This window comes from Macrotis lagotis, chromosome X, assembly GCF_037893015.1.
Source record: "Macrotis lagotis isolate mMagLag1 chromosome X, bilby.v1.9.chrom.fasta, whole genome shotgun sequence".
NCBI lineage: Eukaryota > Metazoa > Chordata > Mammalia > Peramelemorphia > Peramelidae > Macrotis > Macrotis lagotis.
The window spans coordinates 696,890,527-696,912,553 of record NC_133666.1 but is presented as its reverse complement, the minus strand read 5'-3'; the positions used below and the strand labels follow the sequence as shown (position 1 = coordinate 696,912,553).

The window sequence follows — 22,027 nt, the reverse complement described above, 5'->3', positions numbered from 1 at the left end:
AGCTGAGGGCACTGAGGATGAGCCAAGGGAACCTCCAGTTGGGTGGCTTCCAGAATCCTATGGTCTTTGGGTTGGGCCCCAGGGCTCGAGCCATCCCTCTGTCTGCAGGCAAAGGCCCCCAAGACCAAAGGGGAGTCGGAGGTGCCCGTGGCGTGCCCTCCCTCACAGCTGGTACTGGCCATGGATTCTGATGTCCCCACTGGGAAGGAGGTACTGGATGCTGGCGGGCCACGCCAGCCCACCGATCTCCTTGTGGCGGAGGCTACGAGGCTCTGATTGGGTTGACGCTGCCCTCCTCAAAGAGCCCTCAAAGGCCCCTGGGGGGCTCCCAGTCAGTAGACCAGGCCCATTCCTCACTCTGGACCTGTTAAATAAAGACTTGAGCCCGATGGTCTCTGGCCTCCTCTATCCTTTGGCTGGGAGTCTTTAGGGCACCCTGGGGGCTCTTTGACCTCTGGGCCTGCCAGGCCCTTTCCCTTCCCTCTGACTTTGGAGGCCTGATATCTGTCCACTTGGCTTCTCAGGTCACCCTGGCTCCTGCAATGAGAAAGCCTCTTTCCCAGCTCTGCCATTTACTGGGGTGTTAGTGTGTGCCAAGGAGGAGCCTGAGACTCCAGACGGTGCTGGGAGGGAGGGACCTCACACCCATACAAGAAAGGGATCCTTGAACCACCTAACCAACAAGTGGCCTCTGGTCTTTGCTTAGAGACATCTGGTGTTGGAGAGTGTACCCTCCCCTCAGTCCCCCCCCCCCCCACTGAGGCAGCCCCCTCAACTTTGGAATGGCAATCCTGCTGGGTTTCCCCACAGAATAACTTGTCATGGTGGTCTGTAAAACCCCAGCACGCTGAGCCCCTTCCCAGCCCTGCCATCCCCACCCCGAGCCCCACTGGGCTCTGCCCCCTTAGCCATGTTACAGAGAGCTCAGGAGCCTCAGGGAAGGTGTAGGGATCCTTTTAATAGGGCTGTTTGAGCTGAGGTTTGCCAGGGCAGCCTGGGCAGCATTGTGGGCCGGAGGTTGTCCAGGACCTGGACGTAGCCTCTTGTTCCCTCTCGTTCTCCCCGCTCCCCACATTCCTGAGGAGTTGGATGTGGTCGCTCCTGGGCTTCTAGGTCTGCCACAAACCAGCATGAGGGACCCACACGAGTCAGACCATCTCCCATCCCATCCCCTCACCCGGTGACAAGTATGTGGTCAGAGTGGACCTCTTCTTGCACCTTCCCCTTTCTGTGACTTCTGGTCTTGGTGGGCGCCACCTCTGACCAGCTCTGCCTCCAAGGATGCCTGCCCACCTCCCCAAGGATGGGCCTTCTCCTCTAGCACTGCCCCACCCCCAGAGTGGCACAGATGGGATCCTAGGGACCCCAGGTTCGGCCGGAGTCTGAATAGATTCCTCAGGACCCGAGCAGTGCTTGGAAGCTGGGGAAGTGGACAGATGTCAGTGAAACCATGGAGGGGGGCTCACCATGCTGGGAATCCCACCTCTGAACCCTGGAAGGGCAAGGGGAAAACCTTTCTGCTTCCACAGCCCTTAGGGACCCTCAGCTACAGGAGGGAGAAGGGAAGGAGGGAGGGAGGGGAGAGAGGCTGGGCACCAGGCCTCTAGGGGCTGTGGTGTGGGCTGGGACACTGGGGAATCTGGGTCCCAGCCCTCCTCTGGAGGCTTGGCTCCTGGGCTGCGGGGGGCGGGGGGCACCCTCTGTACCCCCAGCCCAAGGCCCTGCCACCTGGGGCTCCAGGAATGTCTCTCGTCTGGACTCGATTGTGTCTGGGCCGCCTTCCGGAGGCCAGGCCCACTAGTACAGCTTAGCTGCTGCCGGCTGACCACCATCTGTTGGCCGGGGAAGGGTGGGGGGTGGGCTGTGGGTTGGGCGGCCTCAGCAGGCCACAGGCCTGTAGAAGAGGTCGCCACCAAGCAGCCTCCGCTTGAACTCCTTCCACAGCAGTTCCCGCTCACGCTGCGCGCCCTTCATCATCCCACGGTTCTCTAGGGCCCGGCGGGACAGATAGGGCAGCACCTCCTTGACGGGGCCGTACGGGACGTATTTGTAGACGGGAAAGCCGGCTTGGCCTGTCAGGATCCCCCCCCCCCAAAAAAAAAACAAATCAGTTCCCCACTCCAGACTAGAGGAAGGAGACCAAGCTGCCCCCGACCCAGCGGTTAGCCTGGGCTTGGAGCCCCTGGGCTGGGGGGCCCACTCCTTGGGGGAGACGGGGCCCACTTCTTAGTGGGGTTGGGGGCTGGCCTTCTCTGCCTTGGTCCCCTCAAGAAATGCTTTTGTCCCCTGACACTTATCAAGGTCCTTTTGAGACCGACCCAGCCCACTGGATGTGGCCTGGTCAGCCCGAGGTCAGCGGGACCATGGGGTGGCCCCGGCAGCTTTAACACCACATACCCGCTATCTTGTTCAGGAGACCCAAGGCTCTGGCTTTGCCTATTTCACTTGAAGGGGTAATGAAGGTGTCCTGAGAGGTGGGGTGATAGATTGCTATCCTCCTTTAACAGATGGGGAAATGGAGGCTGATGTGCCCCAGCAAGGGGTCCTCCCAAGGTCTCCAGTGGCGGGGAGTCTGTGCCTCCTGACTGGCTCTGATTGCTGGGCAGGCCTTCCTGGCAGCCCCTTCCCACCTGAAGCCCCTCTGACACCCAGCATGAAAGAGCTCTGGGTTCCAGGTCTACCTGTGACCTGGGGGATGATGGTCTCATTCACCACTGGGCCTGCCTCAGTTTCCTGGCCTGTAAGATGCCCCCAAGTCCCCCTGAGTCTTTCCCCTCAGGCCCTCATAAGCTACGGGATCTTATGCCTCAATGTCCTCGGGGGACTGCGGCCCACTCTGGAACCAGAGACCAGGGCCCGGCCCCTGCAGCCAGCTGCCCAGAGCTGGAGCTCTCCGGGGCAGAGGCTCTTCCCCGGATGCAGGTAACCAGCCCCTGGGCTGCCTCTGAGGAGGGGGCAGCAACTGCATGGATGGAGAGTGGGTGGGGGCAGTGGGTGCCACTCACCCAGGGGGAAGGTGATCTGATCGCACATGCCCAGGAGCTGGCCAAAGTAGACCTTCTTGTCTGTGGGGTGCAGGCCGAGCTCTTCCATCCTGCAGACCAAAGTTGGGGGGGGGGTGAGACACCCAGAGGCTGGAGGGAATCCAACCCTCCCAGGCAGCACCCGCAGGGCATCACCAGTCTCTGCCTGAAGGTCCCCAGGGATGGAGAGCCCCCTACCACCCTGGCAGGTCTGGTCCATGGTGCTCAGCTCCAATAGGTAGGAAGGTCTCCTCTATCCTGAGTCCCAAAGCCCTCCCCTTGGAGGCCGGAGAGGGCAAAGCCCACCTGCCAGCCCAGGGGGTACACAACAGGGGGCACCAGAGCCACCTGACCATTTGACACCCTGGAGGCTCTGGCTTCTAGACCCAGGAGGGTGGCCCCTGCCCCAACAGATGAGGGGGTGAGGCAAGGGAGCCCCAGGTCCTGGGTTTGAAACCAGCCTCCTCTGAATGTGGGGCTGGGCCAAGGCCTCTGAGGGCTGCCAGCCTTAAGACCCCACACTCTGCACCCACATAGCCCACATTTCTTCAGGGCTTTAGTATGGTCACCCCCAATTTTGGGGATGGGAAACCAGTGATCCGAGAAGCAGCAGCAGGGGCAGGGGTTGGGGAGCGCCCCAGCTTCTGAACTTGGGAGCTCCTGGTGAGGAACAGCCTCTCTCAGTGCAGATCACCACGCTCTGAGGTGGAGTCGAGAGCCCTGAAGGGAGGGACCTGCGCAGGATCTCTCCTCTAGGATGGGTCAGAGGGACTGAGCCCAGGGTCTCTCGCCCCTCTAGTGGCCCCACCCAGACCCAAACTGATGCTATTCCTGGGCCTTCGGATCTTTTCACTGGTGGGAGGCAGAGCTGGGGTCCCCTTGGAAGGTGACTCCCCTCTCCCCTGCCCCCCCCCCCCCCCCAGGGTCTCCTTGATGCTTAATGCGTTGGGCTGGGAAACCCCTGCAGGTGGGGGGAAGGGCATTTTCAGGAGAGGCCCAGGAGGGGTGAGGCCTGGGAAGGGTGGGAATCAGGGCTTCTCTCCCCCTACCCTCATGGCTCCTCCCTGTCACTGAAGTTGGTTTCCTGCATATAACTGGGGCATAATCAGTGCAGGCTGGACAAAGGGTTAGGAGGCCTCAGGATCTATGCCAAGGGGTTGGTGAATCCTGAGAGTGCTGGTACTCAAGTGGGCACCTCTACCCAGGGATGCCCAGGTCAACCCCCCCTTGCCCCCCCCTGCCTTAGGGCCTGGTGGAACCTTTGGGAGGGCCAGGACAGTGTTGTCTCCTTGGCCACTTGGGGGCATGGGCTGAAAACATGAACTCACCTCTTGATGTCAAATTCTGGGCTCTGAACCCCAGAGAAGGAAACTGAGGCACCACCTGTGTCCCTCAGCCCACCTGGGGTAGAAGAGGGGGACAAAGGCAGCCCATGAGGGGAGCGTGCCCGGGCTCTCACCTCTGGATGGTGAACCGGACTGTGTCCTCGTTGTGAGAGGCCACCATGACGCTGGTCCGGCCATCGTGCTTGATCTCTTCTAAGACATAGTTGAGGCACCTGTGGGGGAGGAGGCAGACCCGCCAAGGCCCCCACTTTAGAGGGGGATCAAGGGGCCACAGTGAGCTCAGCCTCAGTGACCCCTTTTACAGATGGACAAGCTGAGGCCCAGAGGGGCCAGTGACCTGCCAGGCTCTCTGCTGGGGGGGGGGGGCGTCCAGGGAGGACGTCCTCTCCTCTCCACCCCAGGCTAGGCTGACTGAGGCACAGGGGCTCCAAAAGGCCAGGAGCGCATGAGGGGAGCTGGAGCCTCCGGAGCCTGCTGCGCCACATCCCTCCCCAGATCTTCTAGGAGATGAGAAGGGGCAGGCTCCCTCCCAGTCCTCGGTGGGGCCCTCCTTGTGGCCCCCTGCTTGAGCCCACGCTCTCATTCCACCTCCTGGCCCAGGAGTTTCTGAGGGCCCGCCCGAGGAGCCCGACCCTGATCCTCCCACCCCAAGTCTTCAGTCCTTCAGTCCTTCAGTCCTTGCCCCCTGGCCAGCCTCTGTTGCAGGTCAGGGGTCCCCCTACCTATGATACATCACGTTGGTGGCCTCATAGGTTGGGTTGATGGGGTCCTCGTAACCCACTTCTGCTGCCCGGTCACGCTCCTGTGCCATGTAGGCTCCCCTTACCAGTTTGGCTCCGAAACACCAGCCTTCCCGACGGGCCAACTCGATGTCTACAGACACGTTGTCGTAGGCGTCCTGCAAGAGAGATGAGAGACAGAGAGAGACAGAGAGAGACAGAGAGAGAGAGAGAGAGAGACAGAGAGAGAGAGAGAGAGAGAGAGAGAGAGAGAGAGAGAGAGAGAGAGAGAGAGAGAGAGAGAGAGAGAGAGAGAGAGAGAGAGAGAGAGAGAGAGAGAGAGAGAGAGAGAGACAGAGAGAGAGAGACAGAGAGAGAGAGAGAGAGACAGAGAGAGAGAGAGACAGAGAGAGACATGGACGTTTGTGAGGTGTTGACAGCCCAGATGCGGAGCCTGGAGAGGCCAGGCCCGCAGACACAGATACTTGTTCCTGGGTCCCCAGCACAGTACCTGGTATACAGTAGGCACTTAAAAAGTGCTGATTAAGATTTTCTGTTTTCAGGGCAGGCTTGTGACCAGAGCTGACCAGGAGGCAGCTGGACCATGGGCAGAGGCCTTGGAGGGGGCCATGGGCCATCTGCAGCTTTTGGGGGGGTTGGCTCCTGTACCTCATTTTAGAGTATGAAACAGAGGTGGGGGGGCCTGTGCCTAAGGGCCTTGAGAGCCACCAAGACAAGCAGAGCTGGGGGGGGGGGAGGGACCAGAGATCCTCCAGCCCTTTTCAATTTCCCCGAGTGAGGCCCAGGGTGGGGAAGGGACCCGCACAAGGTCACGCAGCTCGTGTCTGGGGGCTCCCGGGCAGATGCGGCCACCCCTTGAGGCTGGTCTTCTAGGTCTGGCGACCCACCTTCAGGTAGCATTGGTATGTGTTGAAGATCACAGGCTTCTGAGTGTTAAATCTGCGCTGCATCTCCAGGGTGAGGCGGCTGATGGCCGGCTGGAAGTACGTCTGCTCCGCGTCCACCATCAGACGCACTCCGACCTCCATGGCCCTCTGCAGGGGGGAGGGGAGGCAGAGACCCCGCTCGGCCCAGGCTCTGCCACCTCACCCACTGCCAGTCCCCTAGGCTGGCACCCACCACCCACCATCTGTCCCAGTCTGATGCTGTCCTTAATCCTGGAACCAGGCTCAGCCTCCCTCAGGCACTGGGTTCCCCATGGGTGGGGACCCTCTGATGGGGCACGGAGGCCTCATCTTCTCTTCCACTTAAGCCCTACAGGCCCCACTTGGGTCCCCTGGGATACTGCCCACTGATACCGCGTTCCTGTGAACACTGCTTCCCTGGGCCGCAGGGCTCCCCCCTTCATCTACTGGGATGAACAAGCTAGTGACGGTGGGTGGGTACCCCGGGCCCGCCCTCTCCTGACAGGCCCAGACTGAAGGCCTGTTCCTGAGCAAAAGCTCCAGCTCCCAGGCGGTATCCCCCTCTCCCCCCGCCCTCAGGGAGGGCCAGCAAGTCCACACTTGTGCAACATGTGGGGAAATGGAGGCTCGGATGGGATTAAGAACCTGCTGTTCAGACACACATCTGGGAAGGCAGGATTTGAATTCAGCTCTTTGAACTCTAAGGGCCATGACTCGCCCACCCCACCTCCCCAGGGTGGTCCCGGGCCAGCTCCTGACCTTGGCTAGGATATCTATCCTCTGGAGCATCCTCTTCATCTGACGGTCTTCCTCCTCCGTGAAGTGGGACAGGAGGGGCTCCAGCTGGCCAGTCTGCAAGGAGGAGGGCAGGGCTGAGTCGGGGAGCCCAGGGACCCGAGTTTACAGAGGAGGAAACTGAGCTTGCCCAAGGTCACCTGGCCTGAGGACTCCTGGGCTTCCCCCCCTGCAAATGGTGGGGGGCAGGCAGCAGCCTGGCTGAGGGCACATATCATCCTCACTCCTTTTACAAATGGGGAAACTGAGGCTCAGAAAGGAAGCTGCATGGCTGTTAGCAATGAGTCAAAACAAGGAAAGCAACTCCATTTTACAGATAAGGAAACTGAGGTCCAGGGAGCGGAAGAGGCAGGATTTGAACCCAGGTTCTTTGTCTCCCTGGAGCCTTCCCTGCTTCCTCAAGCCTTCTCCCTGCAGACTTGCTTGGTCTAGCTTGGGTGGCCCCATTAGACTGGGGACTCCTGGAGGTCTCTCAAAGCTTGCCCAATATCTCACATCCAGCAGGTGCTTAATAAAAGCTCATTGTTGGCCTCCACACTCAGCCTGCGGCTCTACCCACCCCAGTCCACAAGCCCAAAGAGGGGATGAGTCTGATCAGCCCAAGCTTCCCCCCAAGGAGGATGCCCCCCAGGGGCTGCGTTATGTGTCTCTGTTGCTGCCCAGGACTCCATCGGGGGGACCCTCAGTTTATGGGGCGGGCAGCCTTCTGCTGTAGGGGGGTGGGTCCTGTGGCAGGAGATGTTTGGGATTATGACTGACCACTGCATGTAACCCCAGTTGGGGTGCTGCTGCCCAGTAAGAATGAAGGCTGAGGGGGCCACCAGAAGTCCTGCAGCCGGCCCTCTGAGGGGTGGAGAGCTGTGTTCTTGCCGAGAGCAGCACGGCCCTGGTCTGGGGGCTGGAGCTGAGGTGCGGGGGCAGGGGGGGCGGGGGGCCCTTTACCTGGATATTGGGTACATGGAGGAGCTTGGAGAGCTTGGTGCGGTTGTCGATGAGGCTGTTCCAGTCCAACAGGTCCACGGTGCTGAGTGGAGAAAGGTGGCCATGTGGCCGTTGGCATGGTGACCCCTCGGGCCCTCGCTTTCTGCCGGCCTCCCTGCGCTGGGCAGGATGACGGGGTCTCGCCTGGGGCCCATCTAGGCCGAGCCTGGCACTGCCTGTAGAGCCCATGGTGGGGCCTCAGGTGCCCACACAAGATGCTGCCACCCAGGTGACAGCTGAGGAAACTTCTTGGGGCCAAAATTGGGGGCCCCTTCCTCTGCACCCACCATGGCTCCTGGACGGGGTGGGCCCTCCTTGCCCCACTCACCCAGACAGCCCCAGCATCTCCCCAGTGAACCAGCCCTGGATCTCGGCCTTGGTGGCGATGCCCATGTTCTCCAGGCTCTTCTGCAACATGAGCAGAGAGAGGGGTCAAGAATCGGCGATCCTGCTCCCTACAGGGGCCCATGGGGACCTGCTGCTGAGGTGGGTGGGGGCCCCTCTAAGCAGGGGCTCTGCATCACCCTCCACCATAAATGAGGCTGCCAGAAGGTCACAGGCAGAGCGCCCACCTCATCCCTTGCCCCTCAGGCATCTGAGGAGGATCGGCTGCCTTTTACAGAGGAGGAAACTGGGGACCAGGCAGGCAGGATCCCATTCTTGGGTCAAATGGCCCCTGTGGGGCCCTGGGTTTGACTGAGTGAACCTTGCCCAACTGAGGCCAGGATGGCTGGGTCCCAACTGCCCGGGCGCCTCAGGGCCCTGGTGGACATGTCCCTTTGATTTCCTTCGTGGACAGACCAGAGAAGCCGACCCTTGCCCCCACCCTCCACCCCGATAGAGCTTGTGGGCTTGGACGCTGCCCTCCTCCCGGGCAATTCAAGTCCCGTTGCCTGTGGGGCACAGTAGCTTGGAGCCCACGGGAATGGCTGAGGCCCGGACGCCCCAGTGTCCCGGCTGCCTGGGACCTGGGGCGTCGGCGAGCTGGAAGGGACCCAAGGCCTCCTCCTTTGGAGGAGTCCACCTGGCACAGGCAGGATCCAAACCCAGGCCTCCCCCTGCCACGGCCGGGGGGTCCCGGTGGGAGAGCCCCGCCACACACCTGCAGCTCCGTCACCTCCAGTTTGGTCTCCATGGCCGGAAGCCCTGCTTGGCCCTGTTCAGCCGCGATCTGGTGGAAGAACTTCTTCCACTTGGTCAGCACTTCGGAGAACTGCAGCTGGGGGGGGGCCGGGGGGGCTCAGGTAAGGGGGGGCAGTTCTCTGGCCATCCCCAGTGGGCCCAGCCCTCCAGCTCCCAGGGGAGGCCTTGTGGGTAGATGGGCCCCCAGGCCCTGCCCTCCCGGGGTCCACCCTCCTGGGGTCCCATCCCTTCCTGGGTTAAGTAGGTACAGAATAAAGGCAAAAGTAGTAAGCACAGCCCGAGTGGAGGTGGCACCTACCAAGAACTGGGGGCGCCCCAGCGCCGTGAGCTTGATGGCGGAGAAGCCGTCGGCAGCGGCCCCACCTGCCCAGGAGGGACAGAAACTGCGGTCAGGGCCCTTGCCCCCAGGCTGGTGGGACTGGGGGGGCAGCCCCGCCCCCATCCGCAGGGGGTCCCTGGCTAACCTTGCTCGTGTCCAGGTCGGCTACATCTCAAAACTTGGGTTTTCTTTAAGACTGACATGGAGCTCTCTATACAGCAGGTGCTTAATAAATATTCGCCAAATTGGCGGATTTGAACCACTTCTGATCCTGGCTCTGAGCCTGACTGTGATTGTGAGCCGGTCACGTTTTGTGGCTCTGGGCCTCGGCTTCCCCATATGTAAAGTGGGCCGGGCTAGGTCCCATGCAGCTCTCTGGTCTCCTCTGGCCTCGTCCCTGCAGTCCCCCCGCCCCATTCCAGCGATGGGGTCCCACTGACTCCCCTCACAGCCCAGCTGACGGCCTCAGCCGGGGCCACTTACTGGAAGCGTCGATGCAGCGCAGGAAGGTTTCCATGTGCTGGTCGCACTTGGCCTCGTTGGCATAGAAGTAGGTCCGGGCACTGATGACGCCGTCCCTCCGGTCCCCAAAGGCCCGATGGGCCTGGAATTGCTTCTCTCGTTTACTGGCACCTGTGCAGGGGTGGGCCTGGGGCTCAGGGCTCAAAGCTTGGCGCGACTGGGGCCAAGTCCCTGCCTCTGGGCCTCAGCTTCCTCCTCTGTAAGATGAAGGCTCTCAATCTAGGAGGCCCCCAGGCCCCTGTGGGGCCCTTTCTGACCTTGGATGTAGCCAGGGGGGCTCCTCCCATTAGGAACCTGATGGGAGAAGTGGGGACACCCCAGGGAGGGGCTGTGGGACCAGGGGTCACAGGAGGACAATGGGATGAGTCCCAGGGGCTGGCTAGGTTGACCCTCCCTCTTGAGGACCCCAATAACTGGGGCTGTGTGAAGCCACTGCTGAGCCACGCTGGGCTGGGCTGGGCTCTGGGGACCCAAGGGAAATACTGTGGTCGGGAGGGAGGGAGCCCCCAGCTCGGGCCCTGCCTGCCTGTCTGTCCCCCTTCTCTCTCTTTTTCTTTGTCTCTCTGCCTCTTCCCCTCTCTCTCCCCCTCCCATCTCTCTCTGTCTCTCCCTCCTTCTCTGTCTCTATCCCCCCCCCCCCCGTCCCAGATTTTGTGACAGTCTGGGACAACTGAGGAAGAGGCAGGTCCACAGATCCAGCTTCTTCCTCTTTGCTGCCCCCCCTTTCTGGCAGCTACGTGTTGGGGAGGAAGTTGCACACCTGAGCCAGGGCTAGGTCACTCCGAGTCAGTGACCTTTGGCCTGGCCTTGGAGCCAGGGGCCCCGGGGAGGAGCCAAGAGGCAAGTGAGGCGTGGGAGCAGTCATGCTCCGGAGGGCCCGTTGGCACATGGGCTGGGGCTGGTGCCAGGTGAGGACGAGCCAAGGCAGGCTCGCCAGCCCCACCCTGATGGGTGTTGGCCCCTGCCTGGTTGCATGGCAGGGCCTCCCCAGAGCCTCCCCTGCGTCCCTCCTTCCACATGTCCCCCAGCTCCCCCCCGGCCAGGCCCTGTCCTGGGTGTCTAGGGGACGGGCTGCCAGCCCTGGCCAGATGCACGATGCCTCTAGACCCACAGCATGCAGGGCCCCCCCCTGTAGAAGTGGGCGCCCCAGCCTGCTGCCCACTTACCCTGGCCATCTCTCTCCGCCTCGGCGGTGCAGGAGCTTCAAGAGACAGAGGAGGTGAAGGGTCAGTAATTCCCCCCAGGATTCTGCTCTTCTAGAGTGGGGAGGTGGAAGGAGGGAAAGGGCTCTACTGAGGGGCCCCTTCTGAGGGGTGGCTGGGGAACGACTTCTGTCCCCTGTGGGCCTCGCTTTCCCAGCCATCAGATCAAGGGCCCCAAGATGGCCCAACCCACCCGATCCCCATTTTACAGATGAGGACCCCGAGGCTCAGCTCGGGGTCTTGTAACTTATCCAAGGCCACCCAGTGGTGGGTGGCAGAAAGGACCAAGAGCCTCTTCCACTGGCCACTGTCTGCCTTTTAAGTGGGTGAGATGGTAGCGGGCCATAGCCTAGGAGGCAAGGGCACCCCAAAGAGGCCCAGTGTCCCTGGGAGGGCTGGAATTCCTTTAAAACCGGTCTGTTTTTGCCAGAGCAGTTTTCAGCTTGAGGGCTTGGAGCTGCAGAAGCAGCAGTGGCCAGGACCCTCCCTCCCGTGGGTTCCTCCTTTCCCAGAGGGACACTGCCCACGCCCCAAGTCATTCAGCCTTTTCCCTGCCCAACGGCCCCCTTGCCTGCCACGGAAGAAGCAGGCTCTCCAAAGACAGGGCACCAGGTGCCCATCTAACCTTCACCTGGGTCTATAAGAGTTCATCATTAAGCGCCTACTGTCTACCCAGCTTGGTAGACCGTCTGGGTCCTTGAGGGGCAGCTAGTGTGAGGAGGAAGGCCATGCAAGCTGTGGCGGCTGCTCTGGAGATGGTCCTCTAGGTTGGGAAGACCCGGCCAGGAGATGGCGGTCTCCGGGCCCCTCAGGCCAGCTCCTGGCCATCATCAGGACATAGCCACCAGCACCTGGAGGGTCTGGGGTCACCAGGCTCACCCCCTCATCTCACCTGGGCCTGCAACAATCCCCTACAGCAGAGGCTATCCTTTCTTTTATCAGAGCATCTGAGTGAGGCTTCCGAGCTTGTGGCTCCCTGGTGGATGTTGGGGCCACTGGGACCCCAGACTGGATCGAGGGGTCCTCTAACCACCAGTGAGGCCACGAACCTTCATCTGGAGGAGCTCTGCCCAGGCCCTGCCCACTGCTACCTGGCTGGATCCCAGGGTCAGACCCTCCCCCCACCCAGACCATAAGCTCCTTGCGGGGCAGAGGCTGGGCCATTTTCCATCTTTTTGGCCCCAGAGCTGGGAGGGACGGCAGGAAAGAAACCTCTGGGGATTGCTTTGCTTGGCTGAGCTGTGATTGAGTGCTTTTCCCAGACCCTGGGAAGGGAGAGCGGGCCCACTGGGCTGGGGGCCGGGGGCCTGGGCCAACCTCCGACTCTCTGTGTTTGCGTCATGGCAGCAGGGGCTCTTGGAGGACCCTGGCTCCATACTGACACGGTCCCAGCCCCTCTCCTTGGCAGCCATCTGTAAAGCCTGCGGTATCTGACTGTGGCCCCTGGGACTCCCTATCACCCCCTCCCCCAGATCCAAGACCTTCCCAGCCTCAAGATGCTGTTGCTCTCCACTGAGCACCCCAGAGTCCAGGGAGGGGGTGCCCAGGCCCATCCTTCCTCCTCCAGTCTTGGAATAAGTGACCCCACTTTGCTGGACCTCTCCCTCCCCAGCAGGCCTCAGGAGACCCCCATCCTCTGGGCTCACAGGCTAGGCCCCAGTCCTCTCCGAGGGCCCTGGGAATGGCAGGTGCAGCCAAGTAAAGCTTCCAACTGGTCCAGCCTGTCCCCCTCAGAGGACAGGGCTCCCCAAGTCGGCCTGGGCCCCTCGATGCCAGCCTGAGCCTACCCTTGATCTCAGACCTTCCAGGAAAGGCCTTCCCTCCACCACTCCCCAGGGGCCGGGGGGTGGGGATGAGCTCTCTGTCACTGGAGGTATCTGGAGGCAGGGGGGGCACAGGTTAGGGATACTGGGGGGGGGTCTCTGCTTCAGACTGGATTATCAACTGGCTTCTCTACCTGAAAGGGAAAGATCCCCCCCATGACTGATCTGATGACTCGAAGACCCACCTTCAAGCAAAAGATCTAGATAAGAGCCCCCCCCCCCCCCCAGGCCAGTGCCTATCTCTGGTCTCCATCAGCAAATAGCATTCCCCCTACAAAGTTGTTCCTAGGTTGGGGGCTCGGCAGAGCCAGTCTGGATGGGTTCTCCCCGCTGGGGGCATCCCCTCCACCACAGCAGGTTGCAGGCCTCTTCCCTTCAGGACTTCCCCCAGAGGATGCCCCCGGCCCCTGCCCCCTACTTTATTTCCAGGACCTCCCTGGGCCCCTGCTGGCTCTGAGTCTCTGTTAGCCGGCCCCTGTGGGCTCCACCTTCCCTCCTTTAAGCTTCAGGCCAGGAGATCTGGAGATAAGCATGGGAGCTGGAAGGGGAGCCCTGCAGCCTCATCTTGCCCACACTTCCCAGCTTTCTCAGTGCCCACAGACACAAGCTGGCCCCCCAAAGGGGGAAGGGCACCACGAGGGGCCTGGGGGGGCTGGAGGGGCAGTGGCTCATTGGATTTCTCAATCTGTTCTGCTTCCAGGGATGGCTGGGGGGGAGTAACTAGAAATGAGCTGTAAAAAGGGGGGCTCCAGTTTTAAAGAAGGCTGGCTGAATGGACCCTTCAAAGGCCGGCAGGCCTGAGGACCCCCAGCCAGGAGGGGAGGGGGCACTCCCCAGCACCTCGCACCACGCCACACACACCTAGACCCCAGGGATTTGTCTCCATTCAGTTCCCCCCTTCCTCCTCACCTCTAGGGTTCAGTCCCCCTGCTCTGTTGGCTGCTCCTTCCATCTCCAAACTCCAGGCTTTTGGCTCAGGCTGCCCCCCTTGCCTGGAAGCCAGTCTCACCTCAACTCCAGAGACTCCCCCCTCGGGGGTCCCCTCTTTCTGCTGCCATCTGCGCCCACTCCCTTGGCATGTATTACAAATACGGCCACTGGAGGTTACAGGGCACAAGGTGGGGATGGGGCGGGGGGGGGGAACTGGATGTGAGAGGAAGCCTGTGGGGCCTTCCCAGGGTGAGGAAAAGTGGGGACCCTGGAGGTGACTGCAGTGGCTGGGTCTGGGGGAGGGGAGCCAGGGAGGAGCCCCCCCCCCAGCACCTGGCCAGGAGCCTGGGGTGGGAGGGGTGAAGCCCAACCCCTCCATCAAAGGGAGCTGACTCAGCCCAAGCTTGGGGCCTTTTTCTCAGGCACGCCCAGCCTCACCCATCCAGTCTGGTGGGTGATCTGGGGGCTCCGGGGCCCCTCTGTATGAGCTGGGCAGCGTCTCTGGGGAGATTCTCCCCCAGCGCATGGGCAAACAGCAAGTGCTTAATAAAAGTTTATTCACTGAAGGACTGGGATGGGGGGCAAGAGGAGGGTGCTGAGCTGTGGAGCCGCAAGGGAAGGCAGGGAGGCCGGGCTCTGGGGCTTCAGGTCCCTCGTCTGATTTCAAGCCTGGATCTTAACAGCCGGGGAAACGGAGGCGCAGGGCAGGGCCCGGGCCCTGTCTGACTCTGGGGGGTGCTTCCTCATTCCAGGGTGATCTGGCCTGCTTGGGGGGTGGGGGGAGGGGGCGGCCGGGCCAGCCCAGGAACAGGACAAACAACAACCCCTGGGGCCGGCCTCGGAATGCTGGGAATGCAGAGCTTGGGGACACCCCCCTCCTCTGAGGTCCGGGCAGCCCGCTGCCCAAAGGCCCTCCCCGAGGGGGGAGGGGGCAGAACCCCACCTCCGGCTCAGCCTATCCCAGGGCGGGGGCTGGGCTCTGCTGGCCAATGGCCTGACTTGGGCCCCGTGCCCCTGGCTGGGGTACTTGGCGTCCTAGTAATCCCCTGGCCGGGTCTTTGAAGCCAAGGGCAGCAGCTGCCATCACGGACTGGGTTCATGGCCCTCGGGGGCCCTCTGGGGGGCCAGGGCCTCCTCTGGGGGGGGCTGCGGGAGCCTGAGCATGGGCACCCCCCTTAGAATCATGCTCTGAAGAGCATCAAATACGAGAGGAAGGGGAGGGGGCCGGGGACAGGGCGATCCAGGGAGCCCTCCCCCACCTTGCCCCCCCAACTCGGGGAGGGCCCTTATCTCATGGGGGCAGAACAGGAGTGACCCTTGGGCTCCCTGCCCCCAGTGCATCAGCTGCCCTTTGCACAGGCCACAGCAGTTCAAAGCCCTGCCCTGGTGCCCGGTTGCCCACCCCCCATGTTTCCTGGCTATTCCTGAGGCCCGGGGCCTCTCTAGCCTCTCCTGACCGCAGGGGCATGAGCCTCACTTTTCAGCTCTGCAGAGCTCTCAGTTTAGTGCCAGCATGCAGTAGGTGCTTAATAAATGCTGATTTCTTTCCCCTTGAAAACCTTATATCCAGCTTTATGTCAATAAATGGCTCCCAGAACCCCCTGCTTAAAGAGCTCTGGGGGGGGGTGACTGGTGCCCATGGTGGCTTGGAGAACCTGAAGGACCCCCCCCTCTGGCCCCCACTGGGGAGCCTTGGGGTTGCCACTCCGAACCTGTACCCAGCGCACCCATCGGTTGCTGCCTCCTTTACAACCGCCTGGAGGTCGGAGAGGGGAGAGGGAGGGGGTCAAAGCACGCTGGGACTCCTGCCCTGCCCGGGGAAAGTGAAAAGCATCATGGGGGGAGGGAGCACGAGGAGGAGGAGGAGATGGGGAAGTGAGGAAGAAACAGAGAAAGGGGAGGAAGAAGAGGAGGAGGAGAGGGAGGAGGGAGAGGAGGGAGGGGAAATGAAAGTGGAGCAGGGGAGGGGGGAATAGGAGAAGGGAGAGGAAGGAGAGGGGAGAAAGAGGAAGAAGAGTAGAGGGAAGGGGGAAGAGGAGGAGGAAGAAGAGCAGGAAGGAGGAAGGGAGGAAAGGGAGAGGGAAGGGAAGGCAGCTCTCTGAGCTGGCTCCTGGGTGGCTGGGGAGGGGTCTGCCCCCCATCTCCCTGTCTCTAGGCCCCTCCTAAACACAGCCCCAGATGAGGGGGTGCCTGGCTCCCCTAGCCCAAGGGGGCAGCCAGGAACAACAGGTCCCCCCACTGTGTGATTCGAGGAAGGTGCGGGGCCTTGGTTCTCCCTTCCAGCCCTGAGTCTCTGGCTCCATGGTCTGGAACCCCGGGGGGGAGGGGGCAGGACGGGTGGGGGGGCAGCAGCCCTGGGCCTTACTCCATCTCCTTTTGCTCCGCCTCTTCGTGACTGAGATCCTCCTCCACCCCATAATCCAGGATGGAGCCGACCCCAAAGGCCTGGTTGTGCCGGATCAGAGGCTTGATGGCCTCCTGGTCCTCGCCGCCCACAAACTGCCCATAGAAGGTCATCTTCATCAGTCGGTCAAACAGTCTCTGGCCCAAGAGCTTCTGGGAGGCCTCCAGCAGCTGCCGGACACAAACAAAGACCCTTCAGGTCCAATGGGGCCTCCAGCTTCCCTTCCGTCCACGAGGCCTCACTGTCCCGGGGGCAGGTGGTCACCTTGACCTCCCCAGGCCTTGGTGCCACCCCCTCCCTCCTTTTCCCTGGAGATGGGCTGGGGCCTGGGTCCTCCATCCTCAGAGAGCTCCGGGTTGATCATTCCTTATCTGGGAATATATGTTGCCCCCCCCCCCCATGAGATACATGTTTATCTCATATCCCAGCACTGAGCCGGGACTCCAGCGCTGAGTGTGAAATGGGGAGGTGGTGCGAGGCCCTAACACACCTCCCTAAGGGCACCAGCTGGGAGGGGCCCCGGGTCATTGAGACTAGCCTTCATTTTACAAGTGAGGAACCGGGGCCCCTGGAGCCAAAGTGACCCGTCCAGGACCCTTGACCACTCTTCAAGGCTACCTCTGGTCCTCCAGCTTCTGACAGCAGAAAGAGTTTAGGGAAGGCTCACTTGGCTCCTTCCCTCCTCCTCCTTCCCAAGCACCAAGAGCTTGGGCAGCAAGAGGGCAGGAGCCCCAGCTGGGTTCGAGGCCTGACCTCAGGCCTCAGGAGCTCTGCAACCCCACCCCACCCCCCAAGAAGAGGCCAGAGCCCATGGAGGGGTGACCCACGTGTGAAGGCCACGGGGCTGTTGAGGGCAGCCCAGAAGCAGCTGGCAACGCCAGCTCACAGCCCTGGCTCTGCCCTTCCCTGAAGAACCTGGGCACTCTCTCTCTCCCTCTGGTCACTCCTCCTCACACAACTCCACCAGCCCTCCCTGACGGGCTCCATCAGCCCCCCCAGGGGCCCCACTCCTGCTCGTCTTCTCAGAACCTACTGGTCAAGCTCCACAGGGCCTGACCTCCAGGACCTCACCCTCTAATGGGGGGTAGCAGGAGCCACCCCGAAGTGGGGAACAGCCAGCGGGGGCCACTCTGGACAGGAAAGTCACGGGGAGGAGACCTGCCCTGGTCTAGTCAGGGATCCAGACTCCAGACCTGGGGGGAGGAGGGGAGGGGGAAAGGAAGATCCCCCCGGATGGCAGGGTCTCCCTCTCGGATTGGCACCAGGTCACCCTCTATACGGCACCTGCCCATCAGCTCCGGCTTGGAACAGAAATGGGGGGGGGTCTTTCTGCCTCTAAAAGAAGCAAAGAACTGGACATGGGCTCTCCGCCCCCCCCCACTTCTCTCTTAGGGGCTCTCTTCTCCCCTTGCAGTCTCAACAATTCCTCTTCTAGTCGCTGCCCATGGAGCTGAGACGCAGAGGTGGTAGGAGAGGCTGGATCTGGCTCTGTGTGTGTGTGTGTGTGTGTGTGTGTGTGTGTGTATGTGTGTATGTGTGTGTGAGTGTACGTGTGTGTATGTGTGTGTGAGTGTATGTGTATGTGTGTGTGAGTGTATGTGTGTGAGTGTATGTGTATGTGAGTAGTGTGTGTGAGTGTATGCGCACATGTGTGTATGTGTGTGCGAGTGTGTATGTGTGCATGTTTGTATGTGAGTGTGTATGTGTGTGTGTTTGTGAGTGTATAAAATGACCAACTCAAAGTTAGATGTTCTCAGTAATAGCCTTGTATTCTAGGCACCTGCACCACAGCCTCTGAGCTCGGCCCCCTCCACACGTCCAGTCCAGTCCACTTGGCACACCTTGCTTGTGGGAAGACAAGAGCCCCGTTGGTGGGCGCCCCTGAACAACTCCCCCCACTGCTCTGGGTTCGAGGCTGATCTTTCTCCTACCGCACAGTCATCACTCAATCCCCCAAGTAGCTCCTCTTTTTCCAGAAAGAAGGGAGCTTGTGTGGATGCTGACCTCGGTGGCCCCCTCCTGGTGGCCCCCCCTGGCTGTGGGCTTCACCCGTCCCCTGCTCCAGCTGGGCTCCCCTCTAGCTGGTCAGACACCGAGCTCTGGCCTCTGCTTGTCGAGCTGCTCCCCTGCCCCCTCTCAAGGGTGCCTCCCCCGGGGCTCCTTCATCCCCATGGAGCTGGTATTTGTAAAACCTCCAGGGTTTGGAGAGCGTTGCAGGACGCTCCATCTCCTTCCATCCTCGCAGCAGTGCTGGGAGGGAGGGGCTGTGGTATATTTTCCAGATGAAGAGACAAAGGCCAATCGGTGGACATTCACTCAGCTCCTACTACGTACTAAGGCCTGGAGATCCCAAAACAGAGGCAAGGGATGGTCCCTGGCTTGAGATGTTGGGGCAAGACGCAAACAAACGTCTAGGGAGCAGCGAACAAAAGCTTGGGGACTTGCCCAGGCTGCCTTGACTTGCCCGATGGCATCCAGGGAGGCAGAGCCCGCCAAGGTGGCAACTTCACTCTCCTCTGGAGACACTGAGGCCGGGGGCAGGACAAAAGTGAGGCTGAAGGGCCAGCTTGGTGCCCTGGCCCAGTCCCAGACCCCTTCCCCCACAGTCCCTTCTCTCTGAGTCACTTGGCCCTAGACTCCAGCATGGCCGGAGGCCAACAAGAGGGGCCTGGGGCTCTAGCAGATGACCCCCATCTGAGGGCCCGCAGCTGCTCCCCCCTGCCTGGCGAGGCCCCGGGGAGAGCTCGGCTGCAATGTTTGGAGTGGGCCAAGCTGCAAAGACAACCCATCGGGCTGGGTCTCTGACCAGCGGGGTCCTAGGACGCGGCCTCTCCCACTGGAGGCAGGGGCAATCTTGGAAGCTGATATCTGGTCACTTGACCGCCGCTGCTCCCTTGGTCCTTGGGGACCCTCCCCCTGTCGGGGGGCTGCTCCTGGCCTGGTCACCTCTGCCGGGCTTTCTTCTCTCTCCCTCTTTCCTGCTGGGTCTTCTTCTCCTCTCCCTCACTACGACTTCACTGGGTGATCCATCAGGTCCAGGGGATCCAGAGCTCATCTCCATGGGGGCTTCTCAAGTCTCCTTCTCAGCCCTGACCCCTCCTCCGGCCCCCAGATTCCACTCTCCTAGCCGCGTATCAGAGAAGATCTCCAGAAGACAGCTTGGGGCAGCTGGGGTCTGGTGGATGATAGCTTGGAGTCCAGAAGATTCCTCTTCATGAGTTCAAATTCAGCCTCTGACCCTTCTTATCTGTGTGACCCTGGGGGAGTTGTCTGACCCTATATGCCTCAGTTTCCTCACCTGTAAATGGGGTTCTAGTGTCTTTGCCAAGAAAATCCCAAATGGGGTTATGAGGAGCGGGCAGGACTGACTCATGTCCAAACTCATTTCCCCCCCCCCCAGTCCCCCAAGCTTAGGTGCACAGGGACCCTCAGGATTCCTCCCTATCTCTCACCACCTTCCTCATCCCCATACCCAAGCTGCAGCCAGCCTGCTGTTGGTTCTGTCTTCTCAGCATCTCCTGAACGTGCCCCTTCTGGCATCCCCCTGGAATTGGAGAGTGGTGGCACAAGGACCCCAGGCCTTTGGGCCCTCATGGGCCCCCTGGCCCTGGTTTCCCCGGGCAGGTGGAGGGTGTTCTTGTCGCCGCAGGGGGGTGGGATGGAGACCCCAGGTCCTGGGTCTGGCTCAGAATCTCCCATCTCTCCTTCCATCCCTCTCCTGACTCCCACTGAGAAGGAATGCAGGGAGGAACGGTCTTCCTTTGAAAAAGGAGCCAATTCCGCTCGGATGCCAAATGATGGAGGGAGGCTTGTTCTTTCCTTTCAAAAACTTTACACTGGCACGAGAAGATATGATGGGAATTTGGCAAAAACCTGCAGATGCCTCAGGTAGGTCTCTAACCAGCAGCTTTCCAGGCTCCTTGTCTGAGAGTCAGGGTTCCCTGGCCAGGTCCCCCCAAAGACCCTTGCCCCAGATGCTCCTTGGGTCTCATTTTAGGTCCTCTGTCCTGGCAGAAGAGCCCCCAACTTCAAATGGGGCTGCCCAGGCCTTCTGAACTGGGCCCAGGATGTGGTGAACCGCCATCAGAATCCCACTTTGTCCGCAGGAGCCCATTTCCAGCCCTCTGAAGGGTCTCCCCGTGTCTGAGGAGCCCGTGTGAGTTCAGAGAAGCCTCCGCTGCGTCCTCAGCGTATGGCCAGGAGCTGGGTGCTTCGGGGTCCAATTCCAAGGTGAAGCCACCCTCTCGGGGGTGGGGAAGAGGCTCAGAGGTTTCCAGTTCAGGAAGGGGGTGCCCCTCTGTCCAAAGTCCTCCAGGGAGGCAGACACCCCCCTACCTCAGGAGGAAGCCCCTTCCATCTAGGGACACTCCATCAGCCATCCTAAGTGGGGGTCCAGAGGGCTCCAAGGTCCGGGGCCCACAAAAGCCAGCTTGATTCGCTGCCCTCAAGGTTTGGAAGGCGGCCAGGGGGCACAGAGTGGTAGTGGAACTTCTAACCTGTGGGGGGGTGTCTGGGGAGGGTCCCCCCAAAGCTTCCTGCCCTGCTCGGCCCCTGAGGGCCGGACCACCATCCCCACCAACTGGGATCTCAGAGAGGACTGGGCCCCGGGGCCCTGGCGGTCATCTCCAGTTGGATTTCCCAATGTTCCACCCCGGGAGGACGGGGCCCCTGAGAAGGGGAGCTGATTCCGGAGGGGGTGGCGGGGTGGCCAGGACGAGGGCGGCGGGCACCCAGGGGGACCCCTTGCAGCTGGCAGTGACCCCTGGGCTGGGAGGAGTGTGGTCGGGGAAGCCCCCACACAGAAGAGGGGAGCCCCTCGAAGGCGAGGGATGCGGGGTGCTCTGGGGGGCCCTTAGGTGGGAGCGTGTCTGGGGGCCCCGGGCTCCCTGCCCCCCCAGGAGACCCCCACATTGGGGAGGGGAGGCCAGGCCAGCAGGGGCACTGGGGGGGGGCAGGGCCAAGGCCCCAGCCTCAGGCTCCTCCAGGGGCCAGATGGGGGTCGCGACCCTGGGTGCGGGGCAGCAGGGACCCCCAGCGGGGGGGTGGTGGTGGTGGTGTCTGAGGCTGGATTCGAACTCCGCCCCCCCAGGTGCCGGGCAGAGCCGGTGTCAGGTGGCTCCCCTCCCCCACGGCTCGGGGCAGGCCGGCCCCGCCCCTCCCGGCCCCAGGCCCCGCCCCTCCCGGCCCCGCCCCGCCCCCCGCCCCCAGGCCCCGCCCCTCCCGCCCCCGGCCCCGCCCCTCCCGGACCCAGGCCCCCGCCCCTCCCCGCCCCAGGCCCCGCCCCTCCCGGCCCCAGGCCCCGCCCCTCCCGGCCCCAGGCCCCGCCCCTCCCGGCCCCAGGCCCCGCCCCTCCCGGCCCCGCCCCGGCCCCCGCCCCCAGGCCCCGCCCCTCCCGGCCCCCGGCCCCGCCCCTTCCCGGCCCCAGGCCCCGCCCCTCCCCTCCCCTCCCGGCCTCAGGCCCCGCCCCTCCAGGCCCCAGGCCCCGCCCCTCCCGGCCCCCTCCCGCGCACGCGCGCCGCCGCACCTGTTGGTGTCTCTGCAGCAGCGGCTCCAGGGCGCAGAGGCGCAGCACGAGCAGGCTGCGGAGCAGCTCCCAGCTGGCGCGGCTGCGGTAGGCCGCCGCGGGGTCGCCGAAGTCCACGGGGGGCGCGGGCGCGGGGCGCGGCCGGGGCCCGGGGCCCGCGGGGGGCCGGGCGGGCCGCTCGCGGGGGGCCGCGGCCGCCGCCGAGGACAGCGGGGCCGGGGCGCGCCGGGGGGCGGCCGCGCGCAGCAGGGGCGCCGGGGACCTCCAGGCCATGGCGGGGCGCCGGGCGGAGTGGGGCGCGCCGGCCCGGAGCCGCCCTTTATGTGGGGCCCGGCCCGGCCCCGCCCCTGGGCCCCGCGCCCCGCCCGCG

The 22,027-nt window shown here is 62.5% G+C and overlaps 1 protein-coding gene across 2 annotated transcripts; it reads right to left on the bottom strand.

Moving 5' to 3' along the window:
• Positions 1-1,067: 1,067 nt before the first annotated feature.
• Positions 1,068-21,763, bottom strand: PRODH (proline dehydrogenase 1). 2 transcript variants are annotated; one of them, XM_074206561.1, is made up of 14 exons: positions 21,658-21,763; positions 16,095-16,303; positions 10,941-10,975; positions 9,736-9,885; positions 9,232-9,296; positions 8,893-9,009; positions 8,119-8,198; positions 7,752-7,833; positions 6,774-6,866; positions 5,997-6,143; positions 5,092-5,267; positions 4,483-4,581; positions 3,006-3,094; positions 1,068-2,072 (listed from the first exon to the last, which is right to left on the bottom strand). In XM_074206561.1, the coding sequence occupies exons 2-14, from the start codon at positions 16,250-16,252 to the stop codon at positions 1,879-1,881; spliced, it is 1,485 nt and encodes a 494-aa protein (XP_074062662.1). In that variant the 5' UTR covers positions 16,253-16,303; positions 21,658-21,763; the 3' UTR covers positions 1,068-1,878. The 2 variants fall into 2 exon arrangements, with proteins under 2 accessions (XP_074062662.1, XP_074062663.1); XM_074206562.1 differs by lacking the exon at positions 21,658-21,763 and adding an exon at positions 19,606-21,070.
• Positions 21,764-22,027: the final 264 nt, after the last annotated feature.